General features: G+C 39.7%; 1 protein-coding gene across 3 annotated transcripts in view; it reads left to right on the top strand.

Annotated features, from left to right (window-relative positions):
• The first annotated feature begins 2,567 nt into the window (after nt 1–2,567).
• LOC131232749 (protein NRT1/ PTR FAMILY 7.3-like) overlaps nt 2,568–23,539 on the top strand; it is a 46,074-nt gene continuing 25,102 nt past the window's right edge. Inside the window, exons 1-5 of one of the 3 annotated variants that reach the window (XM_058229221.1) lie at nt 2,568–2,672; nt 3,203–3,353; nt 4,690–4,907; nt 5,417–5,979; nt 6,514–7,872. In XM_058229221.1, the coding sequence (XP_058085204.1) occupies nt 2,670–2,672; nt 3,203–3,353; nt 4,690–4,907; nt 5,417–5,979; nt 6,514–7,387 (1,809 nt within the window). In that variant the 5' untranslated portion in view covers nt 2,568–2,669 and the 3' untranslated portion in view covers nt 7,388–7,872. Of the gene's footprint in view, nt 2,673–3,202; nt 3,354–4,689; nt 4,908–5,416; nt 5,980–6,513; nt 7,873–23,539 lie in introns of those variants that run through there. The other 2 variants (XM_058229220.1, XM_058229219.1) reach the window with 2 other exon arrangements.

Raw genomic sequence — 23,539 nt, 5'->3', positions numbered from 1 at the left:
AATAAAATGCCATGTCTATGAAAAAAACTCAATCTAGTAACAAATCCTAATTTCCGAATAATTCTTCTTCCTATAAGCAGCAAAATTCCTTTCCTGTGACGTTTTCTTCTTATCATGTCACTGAATGTTATTACTTTTGCTGATAGGACGGGCCTTTGGTGCAACGAATGTCGAGTACCTGTGGTGGAGAATGTCACAAATATTTCCCAAGCTGGAAACTCGGAACCCAGTATTACCTTTGTTTTTTCAGGGGAATATGGACCGTGATTACATTACTTCTTAACCATCTATCTGTACCACAAATCCAAAGGTCACAGTCAGCCTCTTGAGGAGATTTTCACAGCATGCTCCATCCACTGGGAAAAGAAAAAAGATCAATGGTTTGGATTGCTGAACCACGGGGCCCACTTATGATAATTGATAGCCGTGAATAGTGTGAATGGATCCATGCCAGATGTAGCATATGGAAAAGTCTCTCTCTCTCTCTCTCACAGTTAGCCGCCTCAACGTACAAAAGTTCAAGAAAGATGAGCTGTAGATGTACGGATAGATGGATAGGTAGATGGGAACAGGTAAAATCATGCAAGTTGGACCTCACTCACGTCCAGCATCTTATCCACTGCATATGTGGCATGTAAGCATACAAGTGGCAACTGCCAACCGTCCAAATCATGGGCCCATTGTGGATGGAACATGGCCCTTATATTCAATAATCAAACTCCTGTTAACCATCCAATTGGTGACCATCGATTGGATGGTTAAATTGGTAATGTCAGTCGAAAATTTACGTACCAAACTAAACGCTGAAGATTCTTGAACTTTTTATATCATGTTCCACGAACAATGGGGCCCGCAAATCCATTGCACGTGTACCACTTGTACAGTTGTTTGGTTGCTATTCTAGAGTGAGATCCAGATAGCTGTGAGAGAGAGAGAGAGAGAGAGAGAGAGAGAGAGATGCCAAATGCAAGTTGAGGAACCAAAATCGAAAATGGAGAAAGGGAGGTATTGGCACAATGCTATTTATGAAGTTGTATATTAGACAATGATATTTGAAATCCAACCTTTCCAACAAAGATGAAAACCTTGCCATTGATCCAAAAGAGTGCACCATATGCTCTATCGAACATTGAGTACCATGGAATCCGATTCTCTGTTTATTCGAAACAAGGCCTAGATTCTTATATTAGCTCAGCTCCATTTTGAAAATGGTTGTGCCCATCCTCCTAACACGTGGCAATCATTTATAAACTATCCAGACCATCCAAATTGTGGGTCCCATTGTGGACGGAGCATTTCTTTCAAATCATGCATGGTTCTGTTATGATATTCGGATAGCTCAAATGTGTAGAAAATAAATGAGCGGATGAGGAGAATTGACTAATAGTCAAAGTTCCACGTAATCGTAGCCAACTTAATGATCTGATTGGGGTTCACAGAAGTTTTGGATCAAGTTTATATTTGTGTTTTCTTGGGAGCCACAGATTAAACAAACACCACTGTAGGCCTTAGGAAAATTTCAACGGTTGAAATCAATATTCTCAGTGTTTCCAATGATGTGGTCCACTTGAGCTTTGGATCCTATTCAATTTTGGGCTCAACCCCTTAAATAAGCTTTAAAAACGGATGGGCAGCGTGGATAAACTATGTATATTCATGGTGGGCCCAACATAGTTTAATCATTACGATAAAAGCGTACTGATTACTTAGCGCGCAAACCGAATTATTTTCTTTGCGGAAGCCGATTGCGTACTGAGTAAACTCTGTGGAGCCCACCGTCATTCGCGCATTGTATCAACTCTGTCCATCCGTTTTATCATATTTTTTAAGGCTTTAAATAAAAATTAATCATATCCAAATATCAAGTGGACCACACCACCTGAAACAGTGTGAATTGAAGTCTACTATTGAAAAGTTATTAGGGGCCCACAGAAGTTTTAGATCAAGATGATATTTGTGTTTTCCCTTCATCCATGTCTATTTGATCTTATGAACAGTTTGGATGACAAATAAACATCACTGGGGGCCTTATAAAGGTTTCAATGGTGGAAATCAATACTTTCATGGTTTCCTTTGATATGGTCTACTTGAGCTTTTTATATACTTCATTTTTGGGCTTAACCCCTAAAATGATTTACAAAAACGGATGGACGGAGTGGATAAATCACATGAATTCACAGTGGGCCCAACAGAGTTTACTCAGTACGATAAGAGCGTACTGAGTAACTCTGTATGCAATCCGATTTCTTTCTTTGTGTGGGCAACTGGGCATGGTATACAATATCTCAACCATTGGATCAAAAGACCTACGCCTACTAGGGATTTGATGGGTCGTGGAAACTTCCAAAAGTAATCTGGATATGTGAAAGTGACCCTTTCATCTTCAATGCATGTGGATGGCAAAAAGGCCGTATCATGCCACTCGTATACTTCCAACATTGCTATGGATGAACTGTCAATGTGGGGCCCACCCGTTTCCTCTTCCTGAAATCAGAACCGTCAATCCAATCTCTCCACTCCTATATATACCCCCCTCATGCTCTTCTTTTTTCTCCAATGTACTCTCCCAGCCAACTCTTCCCATACTTGCCCCATCCAACATATATTCTTTGCGTTCGGCATCTCCCTTAGATTGGTTGCCAAAAGAAGCTCTTGATCAAGAGCATCAAATGGTTAGTGATATCTTCCGAGCCCTTAGCATACTCAATCTTCTTCTTCTATACCATCAAGAGATTTATTTTATTATTTTTAACCTATTGAAATACTCTCTTTTCCATTACCTAGGTCCTGTTTGGTTCTGCAAGTGAATTGAATTTTCGAATGTTAAGTTAATGATCTTTTCTAATATTTATAATGAAGAAGTAGCTTACATATCTTTCTGAGTCCATCTTGAAAGTAATGTAATTGCAATTTGGAGCCTAGGCCTTCAATATAATTACCAAGGAAATAACAATTTGGTCACTTACATTTCATCGTACCAAAAATTTCTATTCAACTAGTTGGTGCATCCAAACACACCCACTTGTGTTTGAACTTGGCATTTTTTACAAACATTGTAGTTTCGAATTTTGGGTCGAGCCTTTCGTGAAATTGAGTTCATGGGTGTGCAGTGGGCCACCCACTAGTGATTGATTACGCATTATAAATGTGTTATATTTATGTTTTCAATGCTACAAGTCATGAGTTAGTGGCTTTGAAACAGGAGAAGATAAGCGAATATAGAGAAATGGAAGGTAGAAACAACGCAGTGAAAGAGGAAGAGGAATGTACGCTAGATGGGTCCATTGACCGACATGGACGTCCAGCAATCAAAGGAAAGAGTGGAGGATGGCAAGCTGGATTTCTAATACTTGGTAATCTCCAAACTCCCCAATACAATAAAATGATAATTCGAGATGGTTTTTTAATACATGCACTTCTTTTCACTTTGGCTACTACTAGAATGGTCCACTTTTTCTATTGTTTCAATGCTGAAAAGTAGTAAAAGAGGGTATATGCATAAAAAAGAGAGGCTGCCAATATCAGTTCTAATCAAGACACTGTGATCTTCCTCTATTACATCCCGTTTCTTTGTTTATCCGATTTTATCTTCTTATTAATTTATTTAGTTTGTGCAAGTGGGGTTGTAGTTCAATGATCTAAGCCGTTGATGTACTGAGACCAACTGCTCGATGGAAAAAGCACCAAACATCTCCAAGATTGGAGATTCTATCTACCAGATCTTTGGAATATTTTTATTCGTAGATTTGATGTATTTTCTTTCTTAGCTGTTCATTTAGTGCTAACAAATAAGGATTTTTTATTTATTATTTATTATTTATTTTTCTGGGAGATGTTTAGTCTAGGGACCATCCAATGTGGGATATCACTCATTTCAACGATTTGGATCACTTGAACATGGGTCCCGTACGTAGAATCTGAAAACCAGACTGCTCTATACAAAGGCTCGAGTACTGTATTACTATACAAAAGTTAAGACAAAGGTACGTGTTTAGGTGTTATATCATGCATGGCATCCCGCACGACAATGAGACAAACGGGATTTTCTGACGTTTGCTACTTCCACACACATGCAGAGCTCTGCACATCCACCTTAATGTGCACGTGCCAACATGGAACCCATGTGCAAAATACGAACTTTTTATGGTCGACTAAAAATAGGCAATTTCACACCTCCGAACGCCACTATTTATGAAGTTTACTCACAGTCAAAAGAGTTTTTGTGTGTGCTTTGACTCGCCTGAGGTAAAAATAAATTAATTTTGAGGCCAGAAGATCTAAAGAGTGCAGACCACTACATGGCCCACCAACTGCTGGAGCCATTCCATGTGATCATTCCCATCGTTGCATTATGTGGCAAAACATTTTCAACATCCGGACCGCTCATCTCCTTTGTAGTGTTGCAATGGATTGCCATAGACCAAAAACCACAACGATTGGGTCATCTTAGCTATTAAATGGGCTATTTTTTTTTTCTTGGGTATGGTCCATCCAAGGTAGAACCAATTGATGAAAGGCACAGATCTCATACATGTCCACCATGCACACAGAAAAGGAGTCCTTGATAATCTAGATACAAACATCTGATCCCATGCAAGTTTGGATATAATAAAATCTGAAAATTTCAGTAAGTATCCAAGTCATACATGATGCTGATTTATTGTTGTGGTATGATGGATGGATGCACAGTAAATCAAGCGCTGGCAACTCTTGCATTCTTCGGAGTGGGAGTGAATTTGGTACTGTTTTTAACGAGGGTCCTACAGCAAAACAACGCTGAAGCAGCAAACAACGTCAGCAAATGGACAGGAACGGTGTATATATTCTCTCTGGTGGGTGCTTTTGTCAGCGACTCTTACTGGGGCAGATACAAGACGTGTGCCATCTTTCAAGTTATCTTTGTGCTTGTAAGTGGACCCTTGAAGCAGATGTACCGCTAAATCATCAAAGTTAGGCCTGTCATCATGTACCTAGAACGCAGGTACCTGATGGACAGGGTCCAATTTTAACGGGTCCAAATCGGATATTCGGGTCCACCACCTGGAACCAAGTTAAATATGTGGGTTGGGTCCGGTGGGACTTCATTCGGATCCAGTTAATTATTGTAGTATATAATATATAAAATATCCATCATTTATCATGGCAATGGAAAGAGTTCTGCTGAGCCACGGGCATGCAAGAGAGCCTATTTACACCACCACGCGTTTGTGAAATTGGCTCAAGTATGTTTGTGCTAATCCATCCCTTCAGGTGGGAGTGACAAAGTAAATGAGCCCAGGTTCAGCAATGCTGGGACCTCGCCAGAACCTGACATGTAAACAGCCCTAGATCACATGTGGTGTGGGCCTGTACCACTACATAATAGTAAAAGCTACGTAAACTTATGTTTTATTCTCTATTTGTTAATGGTTGGCAGGGATTGGTTTTGTTGTCCATATCATCACATGTTTTCCTGCTCAAACCTGCTGGATGCGGGGACTCGCAATCTCTCTGTGGGCCCCACTCCATCTTAGAGATGGGGGTGTTCTATCTGTCTATCTACCTGATTGCCCTTGGGAATGGAGGATACCAGCCTTCCATTGCTACCTTTGGGGCTGATCAGTTTGATGAGGAGGACCCACAAGAAGGACGCTCAAAGGTGGCATTTTTCAGCTATTTCTATCTCGCTTTGAACCTTGGCTCCCTCTTTTCAAATACCATCTTGGACTATTTTGAGGACACTGGGATGTGGGCCCTTGGATTTTGGGCGTCCAGTGGATCTGCCTTCGTGGCTTTGTTGCTGTTTCTCTGTGGGACCCCAAGGTATAGACACTTCAAGCCTGGTGGCAACCCCTTGCCCAGGGTCTGCCGGGTGGCTGTCGCTGCAGCAAAGAAATGGAGGGTGGAGATGCCACCACGTGTTGAGGACCTACACGAAGTTGATGGGAAAGAATGTGCAATCAATGGGGGTAGAAAGATACTCCATACAAAGGAATTCAAGTAAGAGACTTCCACGCTCAACATACACCTGCATTACTGGTTTCACCGAAATATGGTGCAGCTCATTTCCAAATCATCCGGTGGAAGAATTTATCTGGCCCGTCCATTTGGTCCACCTCACTCTTCATGCGCTCTCCAAAGGGGATGGCTACCATCCGATGCTTGAGTTATATTTTTATTCTGACAGTCCGCTTGTAGGCCATGATTGTATGCTGAGGAACAACGTAACAAAGCAACTCTTGAGAGACCTACGAAATAAATATTGAGACCCACAGGATGGATGGCCCACATTGATGATCTATTGATTGGGCCTGATCTACCCTGTCCATTATTTGAAGTCAAACAATATGATGGATACGATAATACAATCAATGTGATGTTGGCATGGAGGCCATGCAGAGTGTGCTAGACCGAATGAATGATCCAGATCCATGATCAAACTGTCCACATGTCCAAAACATCAGATCACTCCATAAGTGATCACTCCTATCTAACAATGATTATATCTAACGGACCATGTTTCATGATCTTCAGATTCTTGGACAGAGCTGCAGTGATCACAGACAAGGACTACACAACAAATGACCAAGCTCTTCCCTACAACCCATGGCGCCTTTGCACCATAACCCAAGTAGAAGAAGTGAAATGCATACTCAGACTCCTCCCCATCTGGCTATGCACCATACTCTATTCAGTAGTCTTCACCCAAATGGCCTCCCTCTTCGTTGAGCAAGGAGCCGTTATGAAAACCACCATCTCCAACTTCCATATCCCTCCTGCCAGCATGTCCTCATTTGACATCCTCAGCGTCGCAGCTTTCATTCTTTTTTACCGCCGATTCCTCAACCCCCTCGTGCGCCGACTGAACAAGAAAGACCCAAAAGGGCTAACCGAGCTCCAACGGATGGGTGTCGGTCTCATCATAGCGGTTATGGCGATGGTCGCTGCCGGGATCGTGGAGATTTACAGGCTAAAATACTCAAATGGAGATTGCTACAGGTGCAAGAGTCCTAGTTCTTTGAGTATACTGTGGCAGATACCACAGTATGTGCTGATTGGAGCTTCAGAGGTGTTTATGTATGTGGGCCAGTTGGAGTTCTTCAATGGACAGGCCCCAGATGGGTTGAAGAGCTTTGGGAGTGCTCTTTGCATGACTTCCATTTCCTTGGGAAACTATGTTAGCAGCTTGCTAGTGACCATAATCATGCAAATCACTACAAAGGATGATAGGCCTGGTTGGATTCCTGGGAACCTTAACAAAGGTCACATGGACAGGTTTTACTTCCTCTTAGCGGCTTTGACTAGTGTCGACTTTGCCATCTACGTTGCATGCGCTAAGTGGTACAGGTGTATCAAGTTAGAGGGGAAGAGTGGGAACCACAACGAGGAGGAGACTGATAGGGTGTAGGAGTTTTGGTGGGGCCCAAATGAACCTAATTAGTGGCCCACTTGTTGGGTGTTCATTGCTGATTGAGATTAATGGATGGTTTTGTGAGATAATCAAAATTATATAGATGAATGCAAGTGGGGTCCACTCAGTCACCAACCCACATTGTCATTAATCTTTTAGGTCATTCTCCACCCATCACCTTATGGTGGGGTTGGTGATTTTATACAAGCAGAGAGAGGCCTTTCTAAGGTGAGGCTGTTGCATTTTAAGTATTGTTGATGGTAGGTATGGAAATGACAATGACTTTGGATAGCTTGAATTGGCTTGTAGAAAGAGGTGAAGAAGAAAAAGACAAATCCAAAGCTTTCTTCTAGACTCCTTTTGATATTTTCTAATATAAAACCATACAACATCCCTTTTCTTAGCAAAAGTGGACAAGTATATGCGAGTCATTTTCTATCATAAGCTATCATAAAATCTATGAAAATGGATAGTCGATCTTCTCTCTATCTTATTGGTTTGTGATTATGGTGGTGGCATACTTCACTTTTTACACTTGGCTCGAAAGAAGTGTAATCTGGAATACAAAACAAAGCACAAAGAGCTCCCCATTACCAATGAAATGGGTGTTCAAAGAGCAGTGGAAAGCATACTAGCTTCCATCCCATAAGGCACAAAAGGTTTTTTAAAGTAACCTAGTCGCGGACAGTGAAGTAAAATTTCATGAAAAGGTGTATGGAGCTTTGAAAAAAAAAGTCTGGTAAATTCACACGCGTGACGAGGTACACGGTGCAGTAGAAAGGTGCCGCATCTGACACGTCCATCAGGTGGGTCTAACTGTAAAAATATTCTCACCTGATGATGAAATTGGTCCACTAATCAGGTGGACTGCAACGATTGAAACAGGTAATGGATTAAAATAGTTCAGCCAACATTTTAGAAGCTGATCATTTGTTTTGGAGACTATGCTACTGAATAATTAATGGATGGTTTGGATATTATATTTATATGCCATCCTGATGGTATGTTGAGTCATGATGTGCGTGAGCTACCTCACGCATGCGTGTGCGCTTAATAAAGCTATCAAAATTAGATCAATGATAACAAAGAAATTTATAATTAATATAATTGGTAGTAAGAATGTCCACGTTCGATACGTTCCACATGGCACTAGCGAATTGAAACCGTCCAAAACGTGAGTCCCACTTTAGGGGGATATCTCGGATATAAGATAGATTTCGTGATCCTTCCCACCACTTTAGGGGATATCTCGGATTTCAGATAGATTTCGTGATCCTAATCACCAATTAAAAAGGAAAACAGTTGCCTACAGACGCCAGTGCTCTGTGGGCCCACCATGATGTATTTGTTGTTCATCATTTTTCTGGACATGAGCCTAAAAATGAGGAGGATCAAAAACTCAAGTGGACTGCACCACGAGAAAACAGTGGTGACTGAACGCCCACCGTTAAAACTTTGTTGGGCCTATTGAAATGTTTATTTTCCATCCAACCTGTTGATTAACTAACACAGACCTGGATGAAAAGAAATCACAAATATCAGTTTTATCCAAAACTTTTGTTCCCCAATAAGCTTTTAATGGCAGCCATTCGATCACCCCTGTTTCCTGTAGTTTGTCTACATGCTATATGGATCTGCTTCATTTTTGGGGGCATGCCTAAATTAATTTGTAAAAATTGATGGACTGCATGGATAAAACACATACATCATGTGGGGCCCACAGAGCACCATCTGACAGCATCAGTAGGCAATCCCGGTCGTACCTCCTCGATTAGTTTCGCTAAATTGGGAGTTCATGAAATCCACTCCGTCCATCGCATACACCACCCCCATTAGGCCTTGACTCCAAAGTCCACGATGATTCAATACTTAGGTAGGCCATTCTAACAAAATCATACCTACACAAAACTAATAATTGGAGTTCCATCCCAACTGCTTCCAGTGTTGTGGCCCATCAGATTTTTGAATGATCATAACTTTTAGGTTCAATGGTTGAAATAAGCCAGCACACGATTTGCAAAGAAACCTGGGTAGGTACATAGGGCAAGGTAACATAGCTTATGGATTCTGATCCATCGATGAGGAGGCCCACAGTTTTGGCAGAGCTGGGGCCATTGAAAAGCTCATGATTGGTTAGGGCAGAGCTCCTATCCGTGCCTAGTTGGGGACAGTCAGGGTAGTACAGAATCTTCGTCCTTCGTTGGAAGTATGTTGTGAGTTGGAACTTGACCGAACACAATTAATTGTTGGTTACCAATCCACGGTGCATAAATTGTTCCTGCCAGATGCTCCCCACTCTTTAACATCTGTAGACACTGCATCCAAGGTCTATAAATTGATCAGATCGAACCAGTCGAGTCACACAGAACTCAACCAAGTCACCCTGTCAAACTCAGCCAACTCACTCAATCACCCCCAGCTAATCTAAACTCAAAAATCCATCCAAAACCAAATCCCATATCAGTCCAAAACTAAGCCTAGGATGAGCCCAAACCCTAACCCATTCGCCTTTTATATATATATATATCGACACACACACACACACCTAGAAAAGACAAAGGTTGCACATCATTCCAGGAGCTCTCCTGCAAAGGCAGGGAGCACCGGCTATGTGGCAGCTCTCCCAGCTTGGTAGGAGAGGATGTAAATCATGTGGGATTGCTTCAAATCCGGTCACAAATGTGTGAAAATGGAAAATAACTCCGTTATCCTCTCCTTCTACCAAAATTACAATTTTCTAACTCATCCAATTGTCGAGATCACGGCATATGTCAATCTTAAAACCTATCCATTAACCTCTTTTAAACCCCAGCATTGTCAGTAATTACTAAAATACTAGCCCAAACAGCTATAAATAACAATCCTCTTTTATTTCTAATCATTAGTAAATCTATAAAACCTCTTAGCCCCATGAAAAATCCTTTAGCCAAGCATTTCCATCCCTCCACCAAAGGAAAATGAGAGTAGAAGGAAATAAGCTCAGCCCTAGTCAACCTAGCGTAGCACAATCCTCAGCAACTTGAGCCACCAAAACCCCGATCCAAGCCACTCGATCTAACCCTTGCGATAAAATTATTTACCCTTTTTATCCAATCTCGTTCAGTTTCATCCCAGCTGCATTTACACTAGGCAATATTCATTCTCTTCTCAACCCTCTTGCTTATCATATTCATTAGCATTACATTTCATACTTAGCATTTCACACCCAGTCAACTTTTGTGTATGCTCAATGGCGTGCTGATATATCAGATCATGCCCTATAAAAACTCAAGTTGACCGGTTATTCTACCACTTTGACAAGTATGTAAGTCAGATTAGATTTATCAAACCCAAGGTACCACTTGATGGTGATTTTGCATTAAAACAACATTTTATACATCTTTGCATCATCCCTGCATAAGAACTAATTATAATCCATAACATTCATTTAATTCCTTGAAGTAGAGATCCTACAATTGTATGCATAGAGTGGTTGCCTGATACATTCCCTCTCTGTAATTGTAGTCTATTATCTTAAATCTTTGGTTGCAAATAAATGGGCTATTTTTAGGTAAACAACCCTCATATTTTCTCTCCTAATGTTTTTACCTGGTATAGCCAATTATGAAAGTAGAGTAACTGTCCAGTGGTAACTCCAGTCAAGCATATCACTCCGTACTTCAAACAGAGTGCACACTCCCTTAATAAAACATACGTAAGCACAATCTACACACGATCCAACATCCACGCCATGGTGTGAAGACTTAAGGAGCGCAAAATAATATATGTGTTTTATTCACCCGTCCATCATTTTTTTCCAGCTCATTTGAAGACATTAGCCAGCAGTTGAAACATATCCAAAGCTTAAGTGGACTATTTTATAGGAAAATGTAGGGAAAATCATATCCTATGTGGACTACTTTATAGGAAAAAGTAGGGATAATCATATCCAACCTTGAAACCTTCTGAGGCCCAAAAAATATTCGTAAGGTTGTAGAGGCTAGGATGAAACTAAAACAAAAATATTAGCTCGATCCAAAATATCTACCCGTATTGTTTTTAAAGGTAGCCATTCAATTCCCGCTTATCCCAGTGGTGTGGTACAATTGAGCTTTCTATCAATCTCATGCCCTAAAATGAGCTCAAAAATAGATGGACAGGGTAGATAAAACACATACATCACAGTGGGCCACTCAGACTCTTTGCACCACCCTAAAGGGTGGTGACTCCCTCATTCCTCAATCCGCAGCTATGCCACGTGTCATCAGATAGGCCTTTTTCTAAGCATCCACTGTTATTCACACGCTTGTCGCCCACCCTTGCCAAGGAAACGGAGTGATTTTGGTTAAAGCATGCTCATGGTGGACCCCACCTAATAAATGGCCCATCTAAGTGGCACGTGTGCTGCACATCTCCGTAGACCTGCCTAATACATCTCATCTTTGGAAACTGATCACCAAGAGACGGCTTAACACGCAACGCCATTTTATCAACCAACATCTCACGTCAGAGCCGTGAAAATGTGGACCCACGCTGTTCTATGTATCAGGAAGGGATGGCCGAAGGTCTGACTCAACGTACACTTGTGGCCCACCTACTGAGTAGTTGGACCTGATTCTGGAGACTAGCTATGTTTATAGCAGCTCCCAACCTTTACATGAGTCACGTTTCTTTTCTTCTTCTTTTGTTTTTTTTCACATGCACACATCCCTACACTGCACACATATCCTACGCATCTTTGCGTGTACCCCACTCAAGCCCGTCCAGGGCAGACAGTCTACAAGGTCCACATGGAGAAGCTTGTCTATTGGCCGGTGCTGTGGATGGGCCACAGTGCAACAAATCACCCTGAAGAGATGATCCTGACCCTGATAATTTTACCAATAGACGTGGGCTGTTGGCTGTTTCGTTATTCAACAGCCTGATTAAATGATACCAATCAATGGTCAAGATCAGTATCATGTGACCTTTTGACCAAAGGCTGTTCAAGCTAGAAGATGGACGGTTCCGATCATCTGTTCTTGGCTTCATGTGAGCCGCATAAGTGGTGACACATGCAGGATGACTGAACGATCGGGTAGGGACGGCCATTCTAGAAGAAACGAAGAAATAACAACACCTGACTGGATTGGTGCAGCTCCTTCACCGTGTGGCGTGTACTTGGCTTATATGAACTCAATCTGGACCATTGAAACCGTGTTTCCCGACGTGGATGGTGCATAGGGTCCAAGAATTTTCTTGGTTGAAGGACTCTATCCATTCTTTTGGTTACTGTCAAGTGGACATCTAAAAGATAACCGGTCGTGGTAAAATCAGAGAGTAAACATCATCTGATCACTTAAGACTAGAATTATAAGGGTTTAACCCAACTTAAAATTAGGGCCCACGAGTTGGGCAATGATTTGATGTGCATGAATGTCATGTGTGCGGTGGATGAATTGCAGCTGTATACAGCTGGGTGGATTAGCAGTATGACTCAGAAAAAAACAGTTTGTCTTACCTCCGTCGCGATTCACAATGTACTGTACATCTCCGCCCACTATCACCCACATGTTGGAGTCTACAATGATCTGAACCGTTCATATTGTGAAATATATGGTACAGTTTAAGAAAAATCGTTGAAAGGATGGTTTTGACCATCACTACTTATAGATGAATCTATAACAAGGCAAACAAAAATTTCAATGGTTTGCGTTAAAATATAAAATTCAAAGGTTGAGATCAACTCCAAAGTATTATTAATAGCTTTTTTTTTTAGTAACGGGAATATGGACGGTTCAAATCATCATAACTTCTAAGCATGTAGGCCAGGGCGAGGCGACACACGCTTCGTCATGACCCGCAACGGAGACAATGCAAACTCTTATGAGACAGCTGAAGTCAACATTCCGGTGCAGTCACCCCCTAAGTGGGCCCTGCACGTGGGACCAAAACAGCTGTACAAAGAAACAGGTCGCAATTTGCGGCCGTCATTTTCGTGGGGTGCCGAGGGGCCAATCAACAAGTAATTAAAAACCATTGACGTCATTTGACCCATTGTCTAAACCAATATAGACTTTTTTAATCATGTATTCTTGCACTATTAAAATTACTAAAACAACCCTAGAGATTTAATAAAATTACAAGGTCCAATTTACGTGCACCATGGCATCCACGCCATCCAAACTACGATCAAATGATGGATGGATGAAATGACAAAATAGACATTAGAGCCAAATGTAGAAAATATGTATAATGGCGGTGGGACATTAGAGCCAAACGTTTTCTGGGCATAACATGCAGATAATGTGCTAAAAAATCAATTGGTTTGGCTTGTTAGGCAGATTACAAATGTTCAAATGTACATAAATGCTCCCCTCCAGACGTGAGTATGGATGTCAACAATTGGCAACTTGTCCTTAAACATCTATTGCTTTTTTCGTTTCCTGTGACTTCATGTCATCATCTAACTTTTCTTAGTCCGCAGCCCAGATGTTCTCATTTTTTTTTCTCTGGATGTGTTGATATCTCTCAAGAAAAGCGTAGCCACTTGCGCCACACATAATCCTAGTCAAGGCAGTCTGCGATCTAACTTTCCTAGCTACCAATGAATGACCGCTCAAGAAAAAAGAAGAAGAGAAAAAAAATAGACTAGCTTCTTGAGTTGCTTAGTACCATTTCTTGAACAGCTGGCCCACATATACAATCATGGATGATTGGAAATGTTCTTCTTAAACTAGTGGAGCAGCAGGGGGATGAGCACATACATTTACTAAATGATCGAGTTGTGTAGGGCCCACCCACCATGTGTATGTGGAATCCAAACCGTGCATCTAGTATCCCTCCTCATGTTCACCATACTTCCCAAGAGGCACCTTAATACAAAAACTAAGTGGGACATGTCACAGGGAGCAATATATATTCTCGCCAAAAACCCACATATTCACTTGTTATGGCCCACCAAAACTCTTATATTCGCTTGTTATGATCCACCTAAGCTTTTGAATAGCTAGAGTTTTGGTGTTTCCCTTTCATCCCTTTGGGGCGAACTTGATGAAAGAGTTGCATAACATATCTAGAATACGTTGATCCCAACCTCTACATATCTTGAAGTTATTGTAGGTGTCCCACTCCACGTTGTCCCCTTCGTTCTTTTTGTTGTGCCTACCTTAAATGGGAATCAGGCAGAGGGATGTAGGCCTATTAATGCACGACCGGTTGGATGGCACTCAAACATTACCGTGGGATCCATGCAGCTTGAACGTAGTGTAACTGCTATACGTCCAAACCTACATGACAATACATCTTAGCATCCCGTCCAAGGGTTTTCAAAACAAGAGTTCTACATGATGTTTGGACCACGGTTCATCTGTGACTGTTCCCAATAAGACAGTGAGTTAAAGCACCCAAACATCAATATACGTGGGCCCATGGGCCCCGTCTTGTGATGCATGTGGGGACGGGCAGAGTTGAAATGCATGCAACGCAAACTCTCCCGTTTTTATGCTACCAAAGGGAGAATGTAAAGTTCATGGACTATGCACGGTTGGGTTCAACAGATTAAAGTCCATTACTTAGATGACTGGACAGGGCATGCACCATCTTTAACGGGTCAACAGATCAATGTCCATGAATTGGACCGTCAGATTGGCTTAGGGTGCGTCAGCTGACACTAAATATCATGAACTTTTATGATATTTGGTGCAACCAACTGCTCCCTTAGGTTAAGAGAGCTGGTCAACTGCAGACAATGGCACCACAACCTACAGTGTCCTACCATCTTCTCCACGCTAACACACCACCTGTGCAAGACAGACGTATCATTAAAATGGTATGTCCAGCCATGAAGATCACTGATATAGAAAGTCACGTTGAACGATCACTGAGGGGGCACACCTGTATGTTGAGTTAGACGTTAGTTGTCCACCGATTCCAATGGTGTGGACCATTTGATGAGTAAAACATTGTGCTCTTTTTTTTTCTTTTTTTTTGCCCAATAATCTTCATGGTATCAAGCCTGCTGTTTTTCATAGTGTGGATGTTGATTGAGATCTTGATTCTGTTAATTAATAGGTCTGTTGATAACAATTGGATACCATCAAAGGCTGTTCGATGCCACGGAACACTCCAGAAAATACGTATTTAGTCACTGCAACATTTTGATGTTTAGTACGATACCATCGAAGACTGCTTGATGTCATCGAAGTAATATCGAAGTGTCATCGAACAAAGTTATGCAGAGTTGCGTAAATGCAGAATTTGTTTTCCATTTTGATTGTGATTCTCATAAAAGCTATATGTGTGGGTGTAATTGGTAATAGAGTGTATCTCAAGAGATTTTTAATTCATTCCAAAGGGCTTAAGGGCTTGTAAGGAATAATTGAGACTTGTTTGAATTAGGTAATCTGTATCTTTTGTAATTTCTGTTTTCATAATGTATTATTGTTGCCTTGTATTGTATTTTTTTCCGCAGTGAGTTTTTCATGTAAAACTCAATTTGTTTGTGTTTGAACTTGCCTATGTAATTAAATATTACAATAAATTAGACTTTTTGTAATTATTTACAATAACATTCTAAGTTATCGTGAAAAATCAATTATTTACTATGGTAGTTTAAATCATTACTAATAGTCAACTTTTTTGCAACAAGTTTCAATTGCCATCGCAAATCTCACTGAAAATACTTTGATTGATTCATTTCTACGTTTTTACATGGTCTCCGAGCAGTTAATGTCCTACGCGAGTGTCACGGACGAAGAGACGACATGGCATGTTGACAAAAAAGATGGCACGAAAGAAAAGATGACAGGGCACGTTGACAGAAAAGATGGCGTGGCATCACAAGTTATAGGAAGTCGTGGTGCCACCGCCGTCAGCAATCAATTTCCAATTGTAAATAGTCAAAAGAATCTGCCAAAGTAGCTTTGGGCGACTGTTTCTTGAAGAATTCAGTAGCTAAAGTCGTTTCTTGTGCCAGTGCTTCTCGAATTAGCTTTGCTCTGGAAGCGATTCACCCGTCCAAAAAGTTACTAACCTATGAGTAAAAGTGATATACTTGCATATACGTTATTGCCTGTGTGGGGGCCCAGCCAACTGTGTATATGCCAACTAGAGCATCGAGTGAGAGGAAGTGGATTGCGTACTAAGTAACTCAGTAAGCCCTTGAGTAAACTCTGCCGGGCCCACTGAGGATGTATGTGCCTTATCCACTATGTCCATCTTCTTTTCTTCTTTTTTTCCAGATCATTTCTATGGCATGAGCCTAAAATTAAACCATATCCAAATCTCAAAGTACACTAGTCCACACGAAATAGTGGGTATAATGGTGTCCACTGTTGAAACGTTTCCAGGCGCAATCTAATTTGTTTGTAGGGTCATACAAACACGGATGAAGTAAAAACACAAATATCTGTGGATCCCAAGAAGTTTTCAATATATAGTTGATGCTCAACTCACATTGTTTCCTGTTGTGTGGTTCACTTGAGCTTCGAATATGTTTTAATTTTAAAATTATACATTAAAATGAGCTAGTAAAATAGATGGACGGCATGGATTAGACATACATCACAGTGAAGCCCGAACAGTTTTAACTCAGCACTCAATGGGCTTCCTTATTGACATAGCGAAAAAGTTAGGACTATACGATCACTATGTGAGCTGCACCATTGAAGACAATGGACAACACTTTGGACGGTGAGGAGCTCCTGCTGGACTGGTTCGATGATTTTGCTATGTGGTCTATGCACATTTGGTCCAGCACTTTGGAGAGTCCAGATTGAACTGTATATTACAGTCTTTACCCTTGACGAGTGACGCTGATGAGGTACTGCCCTGCCTGTCCCAAATCGGAACAGGCTGGAGATCTGAGGGGTCACCGTCATTTATGGGTTTATCAACACTGTCCATCTACTTTTTCACATCATTTTAGGGTAAACGCCTAAAAATTAGATAAATCCAATGATCAAGTGGACCACACCACAGTAAGAAGCAGTGATAATGATGCTCACCGATGGAACATTTCTTGGGCCCACCGTGATGAGTATTTTCCATCCAACCTGTATATAAGGTCACATAGACCTGGATTAAGGTAAAAACACAAATATTAGCTCGATCCAAAACTTCTACGGCTCCAAAGAAGCTTTTAATGGTGAGAATTTAATCCCTACTGTGTGGTCGACTTGAGCCTGGAATTGGACTCGCTTTTTGGTTTTTAAACTAAAATTATTTGGAAAAACGGATGGACGGTTTTGATAAACCCATACATCACGGTGAGCCCCTCAGAGCCTCCACCTGTCCCGAGCACGGTACAAGCTAATCCGCATCCCTTGATGGCACACCGCAGCTGAAAAACGGAGCAGTGAATAGGAGGTTAGTTCCTCTTGCTGGTTAAAAAGTTACTAATGTGCTTATTCACCTTGCTTGTTCATTTATTCACCTGCTTAGACATTTGTGGGTCCTACCATGTTGTGTGTATTCCATCCAACCCATGCATTATGTGAGACCCACCGTGATAACAAGATGCTCCAAAACCAATCATTACGTGGGCTGTATTTCAAAAAAATAAAATAAAATCATGACCTCCCAAAAACCTCTACATTCATGTGGTGGACCTCTGTGATGGTTGGATTGTTCTGATTTTTTTTGGGATTTCCAACTTTAATTAACAGTGGGCCGATGGAACGGTTGGATGCCATACACACCTCATAGGCCCAACAAGCAACCATTGTAGAATAATCTTATTCTACAATGACTTGTAGAGGACCAGGCCTAATTTTAGGGCATGTTTTGAGCATCAAAATCCAAGAAAGTGGAGGTGGATTTCTCTTATTTAAGGCCTGTTTGATTAGCACTAAAGCAATACATAATATTAAAGTTGAATCCCATGTTAGGTTTCTTCATTGGATGACAACTAATGCTGATTTGGCTGTCATCATAGCCGTTGCTGGGCCGAGTTGTTCTTTTTTCTTTTTTAAATTCCTCTCAATGGCCAATCACCACGTTCTCGCCTTCGCATTTTCGTACTTGAATTGAGATTGCCAGCTTCATTGTCATTGTGGTAGCCTTGTCCAAGCTATTTCGGGTTTTGCAATGATCATAGTATTTTTTTGGGATTCTAACATTTGAAAGTCACGTTAAAAGCCGTATCTTTTTTATTTTTTCCTTTCATTTTTTATTTTTTTATTTTTTTCTATCTCCGCTTGGCTAAAAGGGGACTCTTCCATGATCCTTTCGGTAAGAGAGGGACAGCCCGTTGATTTTTCAGGACCTGATAAAATCATATCAATAATCATTAGAATTTTTCTACATCCGGCCATTCACCTGGGTATCCAATTTTTTATTTTTTCTATCTTTAGATACAGTGAATCATTTAAACATCAGATGTTTTTACAACTTCTGGCAGAGGAATGTCATAGTAGATATTTTCTTCCGGAACTACAATTTGGCTGGCCTCTTTGCAACTCAGCTTAGGCAACATTAAGGCAAAATAAAGTGCAGTTTATGGTGAAATTTTGAATATTACTGGTACGGAAGCCAACCCTCAAATTGCAATGCACAAAATAAGAATGCATTTGGTTGCACCAAATCATTATATTTCATGATTAATTAGTCTAGTTTGGTACAACATTTCATGATATTTCATGAAATTTAGTGTAACCAAACACACCCTCAGTAAAATCCACAATAAAAAATGGTATTGAAGGCTAAAATCAGTTTCAAATGGTAGAATAAACTGATTTTCTTTACCGAAACATGAGGCTCTAACCTATCCTACACACACACACACACACACACACACACACACAAAACGCCAGCAGTTTAGGACAAGGTATATAAAAACTGGCTATGTAATAGCGGTTATTTGAAAAGATTGATGTCAAAAAACTCATTTCGATTTGTGAGATATGATTGTTTTAAGGTTCTGACAGTTCTAATCAATTCCGCCTAGGATTAGGCCTTCTTAGGCCCATCTTTTCCATGAAAGTGTCCGTGACCCACTCTACATAAAAAATGGCATGGGCTGTTATGCAAAATGAGATCTGAATTTCACACTTGTAATTGAACAATCTACATTTCAAAATATTTTATAAAAAGAAAATAAAAAATTTCAGAAAATTATATAAATTTATAAAAAAAATAATTTAAAATTTTTACAAACATGACCAAATCTAATAAGATTTAATCAATTTGGTAATACAATATTGAACCAATAAATTTGCAGCAAGAAAATAATGAAGTTTTACCCTTTATATATATATATATATATCCAAATTCAGCATGGGATATATGATTTTTCAAAAATAGCTTAAATTTATATGCTTTAATCTTAAAAAATTGCACAAATTTAGCAAAGGGTTAAAAACGGTCCCAATAAGCAAAATGTCAAATTAGAAGGTAGATGGCCTAGTTGCTAAAAATCAGTTTCAAATTCGTACGGATCAAGCTTCTCAAGCGAATTGATTTTTTTAAGCTTTTTAAAAATCAAATTACCCTTCTAAGACTCACAATTAGGATGTAAGGACACAGCCCCAGGGTTAAGGGTTTCAGCCCACCACAAGCATAGAAAGAAGGGAGCCTATGATAGCTTTAACTGAATTATTCTAACCTTTTAATATTGGCCATTGCCTATTAAATGGTTGAGATTGTATGAACAGTGTCGCTTTTGAACTATGGCCCATTCACTTTCAGAAAATCAAATGAATGGTTTTGATCTAATCCATGTAGGCCATGTGTGCAACAATGACGTGGAGGCTCTGGATCTGTTCCATAAAAGATACTATGGAAAGCTATTTATTTCGTTTTAAAAAAACAGCTAATAAATAGGTTAAAACTTTCAAAGAACGTGTGAGTTGGCCATAAGAAGAGTCCGTTGTCCACCAAAAACATAGACATTTAAAACTGAGGTCTCCTTCCTAATCGGTTGGACTTTGAATTACAGTCCTCCCGGTGAATAACTTCCAATGTATTATGTGCACATGATATCCAACCCTTCCAATATGTTGGCCCCAATATGATGATGACCTAGTGCAAAATCAACAACATCCGCTCATTATGTGGACCACAATGTACAAAACAATGTATATCCATTAAAAAAAAAAAAACAGAATAAAAGTGTGATGCACTCGATGAATGGACGTGGATGATTTTAGAGTAACGTGATCCTCATGAGAGGGCCTACCTATTGGACGGGTTGGATGTTTTGGAATTTATGCACTGGGTGGATGCAACTTCTGGTCCTACCGGTTGAAGTTGAGAAATCTTTAGAAGTAATACTTCTATATTTTAATATTAGATCTCAAAGGCGGCTTGAGGTAAAATACCAGGTGCACTTCGGGAACATGAGAATTGTGACAGAAAGCATAGCGACAGGAAAATCTCGTAGAAAATAAAATACTATAAATATTTATTATAAATTAATAAATAATTTTAGAATTTTAAATATATGTATTAAGAATCTACTGTACTTGCAACTTTATTATTGTCGGCAGAAATTCTTATGCATCCATTTCAGAAGTTAGGCGTAGCTGGTGCATTGGACACTTCCCTATTCAATGCCATACATGTTTTAATGACTGCTGAATGATTTTTGGGTGAAAATCATGATAGAATTAATATTTATCAAACTGAGAGTGAAGATATTGAAAAAACAAAAGCTAAAATTGGGGCACCACTCTCTCTAAGTTACGTATCACTAAATAAGGAGCTTTGCTATGCCCATGCATATGTGCAAGGCAACTCATGTACACGTCATCACATGTGTGTCAGCATGGCATGTGTCTACAAAATCCTAGCCATTCATCAGGAGGGCACAATTGTGTTGACATTCTTGCCCAAAAATAGATCTGGTCCACTCAGTAGGTGGGCCCCAACATTAGAAACAGGTGATATATATCAGCGACGAAATTGGCTGAGTATTTCACAGTCATGCGTTTGTTTTGTAAACTACCACTTACCTCAGCAGCGGACTCTTAGAGTCTCTCAAATCTGAACTCTTAGACCCTTCCGTACCATGTCTGTGCTGCCAGTTTAGTAATATTCTCAAGACCTTCGTAAGGGCAGAGTCTTAATCCACGATCACTATAAAACCGGATCCTAATCCAGGAGAAAAATGGAGAGATTCGTATCAAATGAGTAATGTCAGGATGGCCTGTTTGGATTCGAACAAGGTCTTTTACAATTGGATTCTACAAATCTATATGCAGAGATGTCCTGTTTGGATTCAAACAAGGTCTTTTACTATTTGACCAAAGTTTGAGTGGTTTCTCAGGTTACACACAATGAAGATTTGCACATTTTCGTTTGGAATGAAAAGTGTAGTATGTTTGGCTCAGTCCGACAAAAGATTATGTTCAGTCCGGCTGAACAAATTATGCCGATTTGCAGAAATTGGGTTATTTAAATCCTAAGTACAATTAGGGCTTGTATGAACTAGTGTTTTATTTTTAAGGGCAAGAGTCTTGCGAGGTGAAAGGGTTTGAGATGCTTGTAAGGGCTTGGTAATAAATTTTCTTAATGGATTAGGGTTTTTCTAAGGTTGCACATTTCAAGGAGAAATCAAACGATCATGTAATCGAAGAAGGTAAATGGTGTAATTTTTGAGATTTTGATTATAGTGAATCTTTGTCACTTTCTGTCATAGTTTTTTCCTGCAAGAATTTTTCACGTTAAATATCTTTTGTTATATGTGTGATTGCTTTATTATTAATTATTATGCATTATTATAATTGTTCTATTTTTGTTAAATGTGCTTCCACAAAGTGCATGAATTAGGATTGGTTTAGGTTTGTTGTGGCTCGGGTTTACACCATAAGTGGTGTGATATAAGCGTAGGAACAACAAAGTGGTATTAGACCTTCATGTTTAAGGACGTTCGAAAATTCAATGAAGATGTCAGGGTCGAAGTTCGATATATAGAAATTTAATGAGAAGTACAATTTTAGTTTGTGGTAATAGAATCTTAAGGATATTCTAGTATCACAAAGGGTTGAGAAAGGCATTGTTATAGACTAAATTGGAGAAGATACCGGATGATGACAGGAGCAAATATAGAGAGAAGGCTATGAGCATCATTCATTTATGTCTATCAGAAGAAGTTATGTACAATGTTCTAAACGAGGAATCTTCCTTTGAGATGTGGAAGAAATTAAAAGACCTATACATGATGAAGTCCATTATAAATAAGTTGTTTATAAATAAATAACTTTTCGAGCTACATATGAAGGAATAATTCAATCTCTTATAACACATAAACTCATTTAAAATGTATGTAACGAGTTGTTAAGGATCGGAGTGACGATTGATAAAGAAGATAAAGTGGTGCTACTTCTAGCATCACCTTCTACATCATACAATAATTTGTCACTACTTTGGTGTATGGGAAGAATATCGTTAAGCTAGAAGAGATCACCATAACTCTCGTTTTGAACGAGATGTGGAAGAAATCGAGAGATAGAGACTCTTATACGGAAGGGTGAGTCGCAAAAGGAAGTTATGGATATGATAAGTCCATGAAGCAATCTGGTTCTGATAAGAAGAAAAAGTTTACATCGAAATCAAAAGCTAAGGACGAATGCTTCTATTATGGTACCCTCTCAACCACTAGTTGTAACAGCGATCAAGCGAATTGCAAACGGGTTAAGGTTAGTCATTCTTGATAGATTCTTTTGCCTTGTTTCTTAAGGACTTGTTTTTTAACCAATAATTGCAACCAATATATTTCTAAACAGAACAAAGATGAACAAATTCAAAACAAAATTAAAGAAGTTAAAAATAATGTCAATTTTATTAATTTATAAGTAATGCTCATTATAATTGACAGAGAAACAAATAAGCTAGAGAAAGAAAATAAAACGAGGAATAAATACCTGAACTAGTTGTATGGACAAACGATCTAGGCGAAAGGTCAACAAGATATAACTTGGAGTTGATCTTCTAAGGACTTAGTTAATTGGGATTTAACAACAAAATGTTGTGGATATTTATGCTAATCCTAAGTGTATTATAGTGATGACACTAGTTAGTAGCAATCTAAACTAATTTAAACCTCAAACGTTTTATAGCATGGCTGAAGAAAAACAAAATGACTAAAACTAAGCGAAGATAAAAATAAAGACAATGTTATTCTTTGAAGATAGATTGTTTTTGGCATGGGGCTAGAGCTCTTCATCACATTTTCCTTTATAGTTTTGGGAG

This window comes from Magnolia sinica, chromosome 18 (genome assembly GCF_029962835.1).
Source record: "Magnolia sinica isolate HGM2019 chromosome 18, MsV1, whole genome shotgun sequence".
Classification (NCBI taxonomy): domain Eukaryota; kingdom Viridiplantae; phylum Streptophyta; class Magnoliopsida; order Magnoliales; family Magnoliaceae; genus Magnolia; species Magnolia sinica.
Note: the sequence above shows the minus strand (reverse complement) of the source record. Positions and strands in the feature narration are given on the sequence as shown.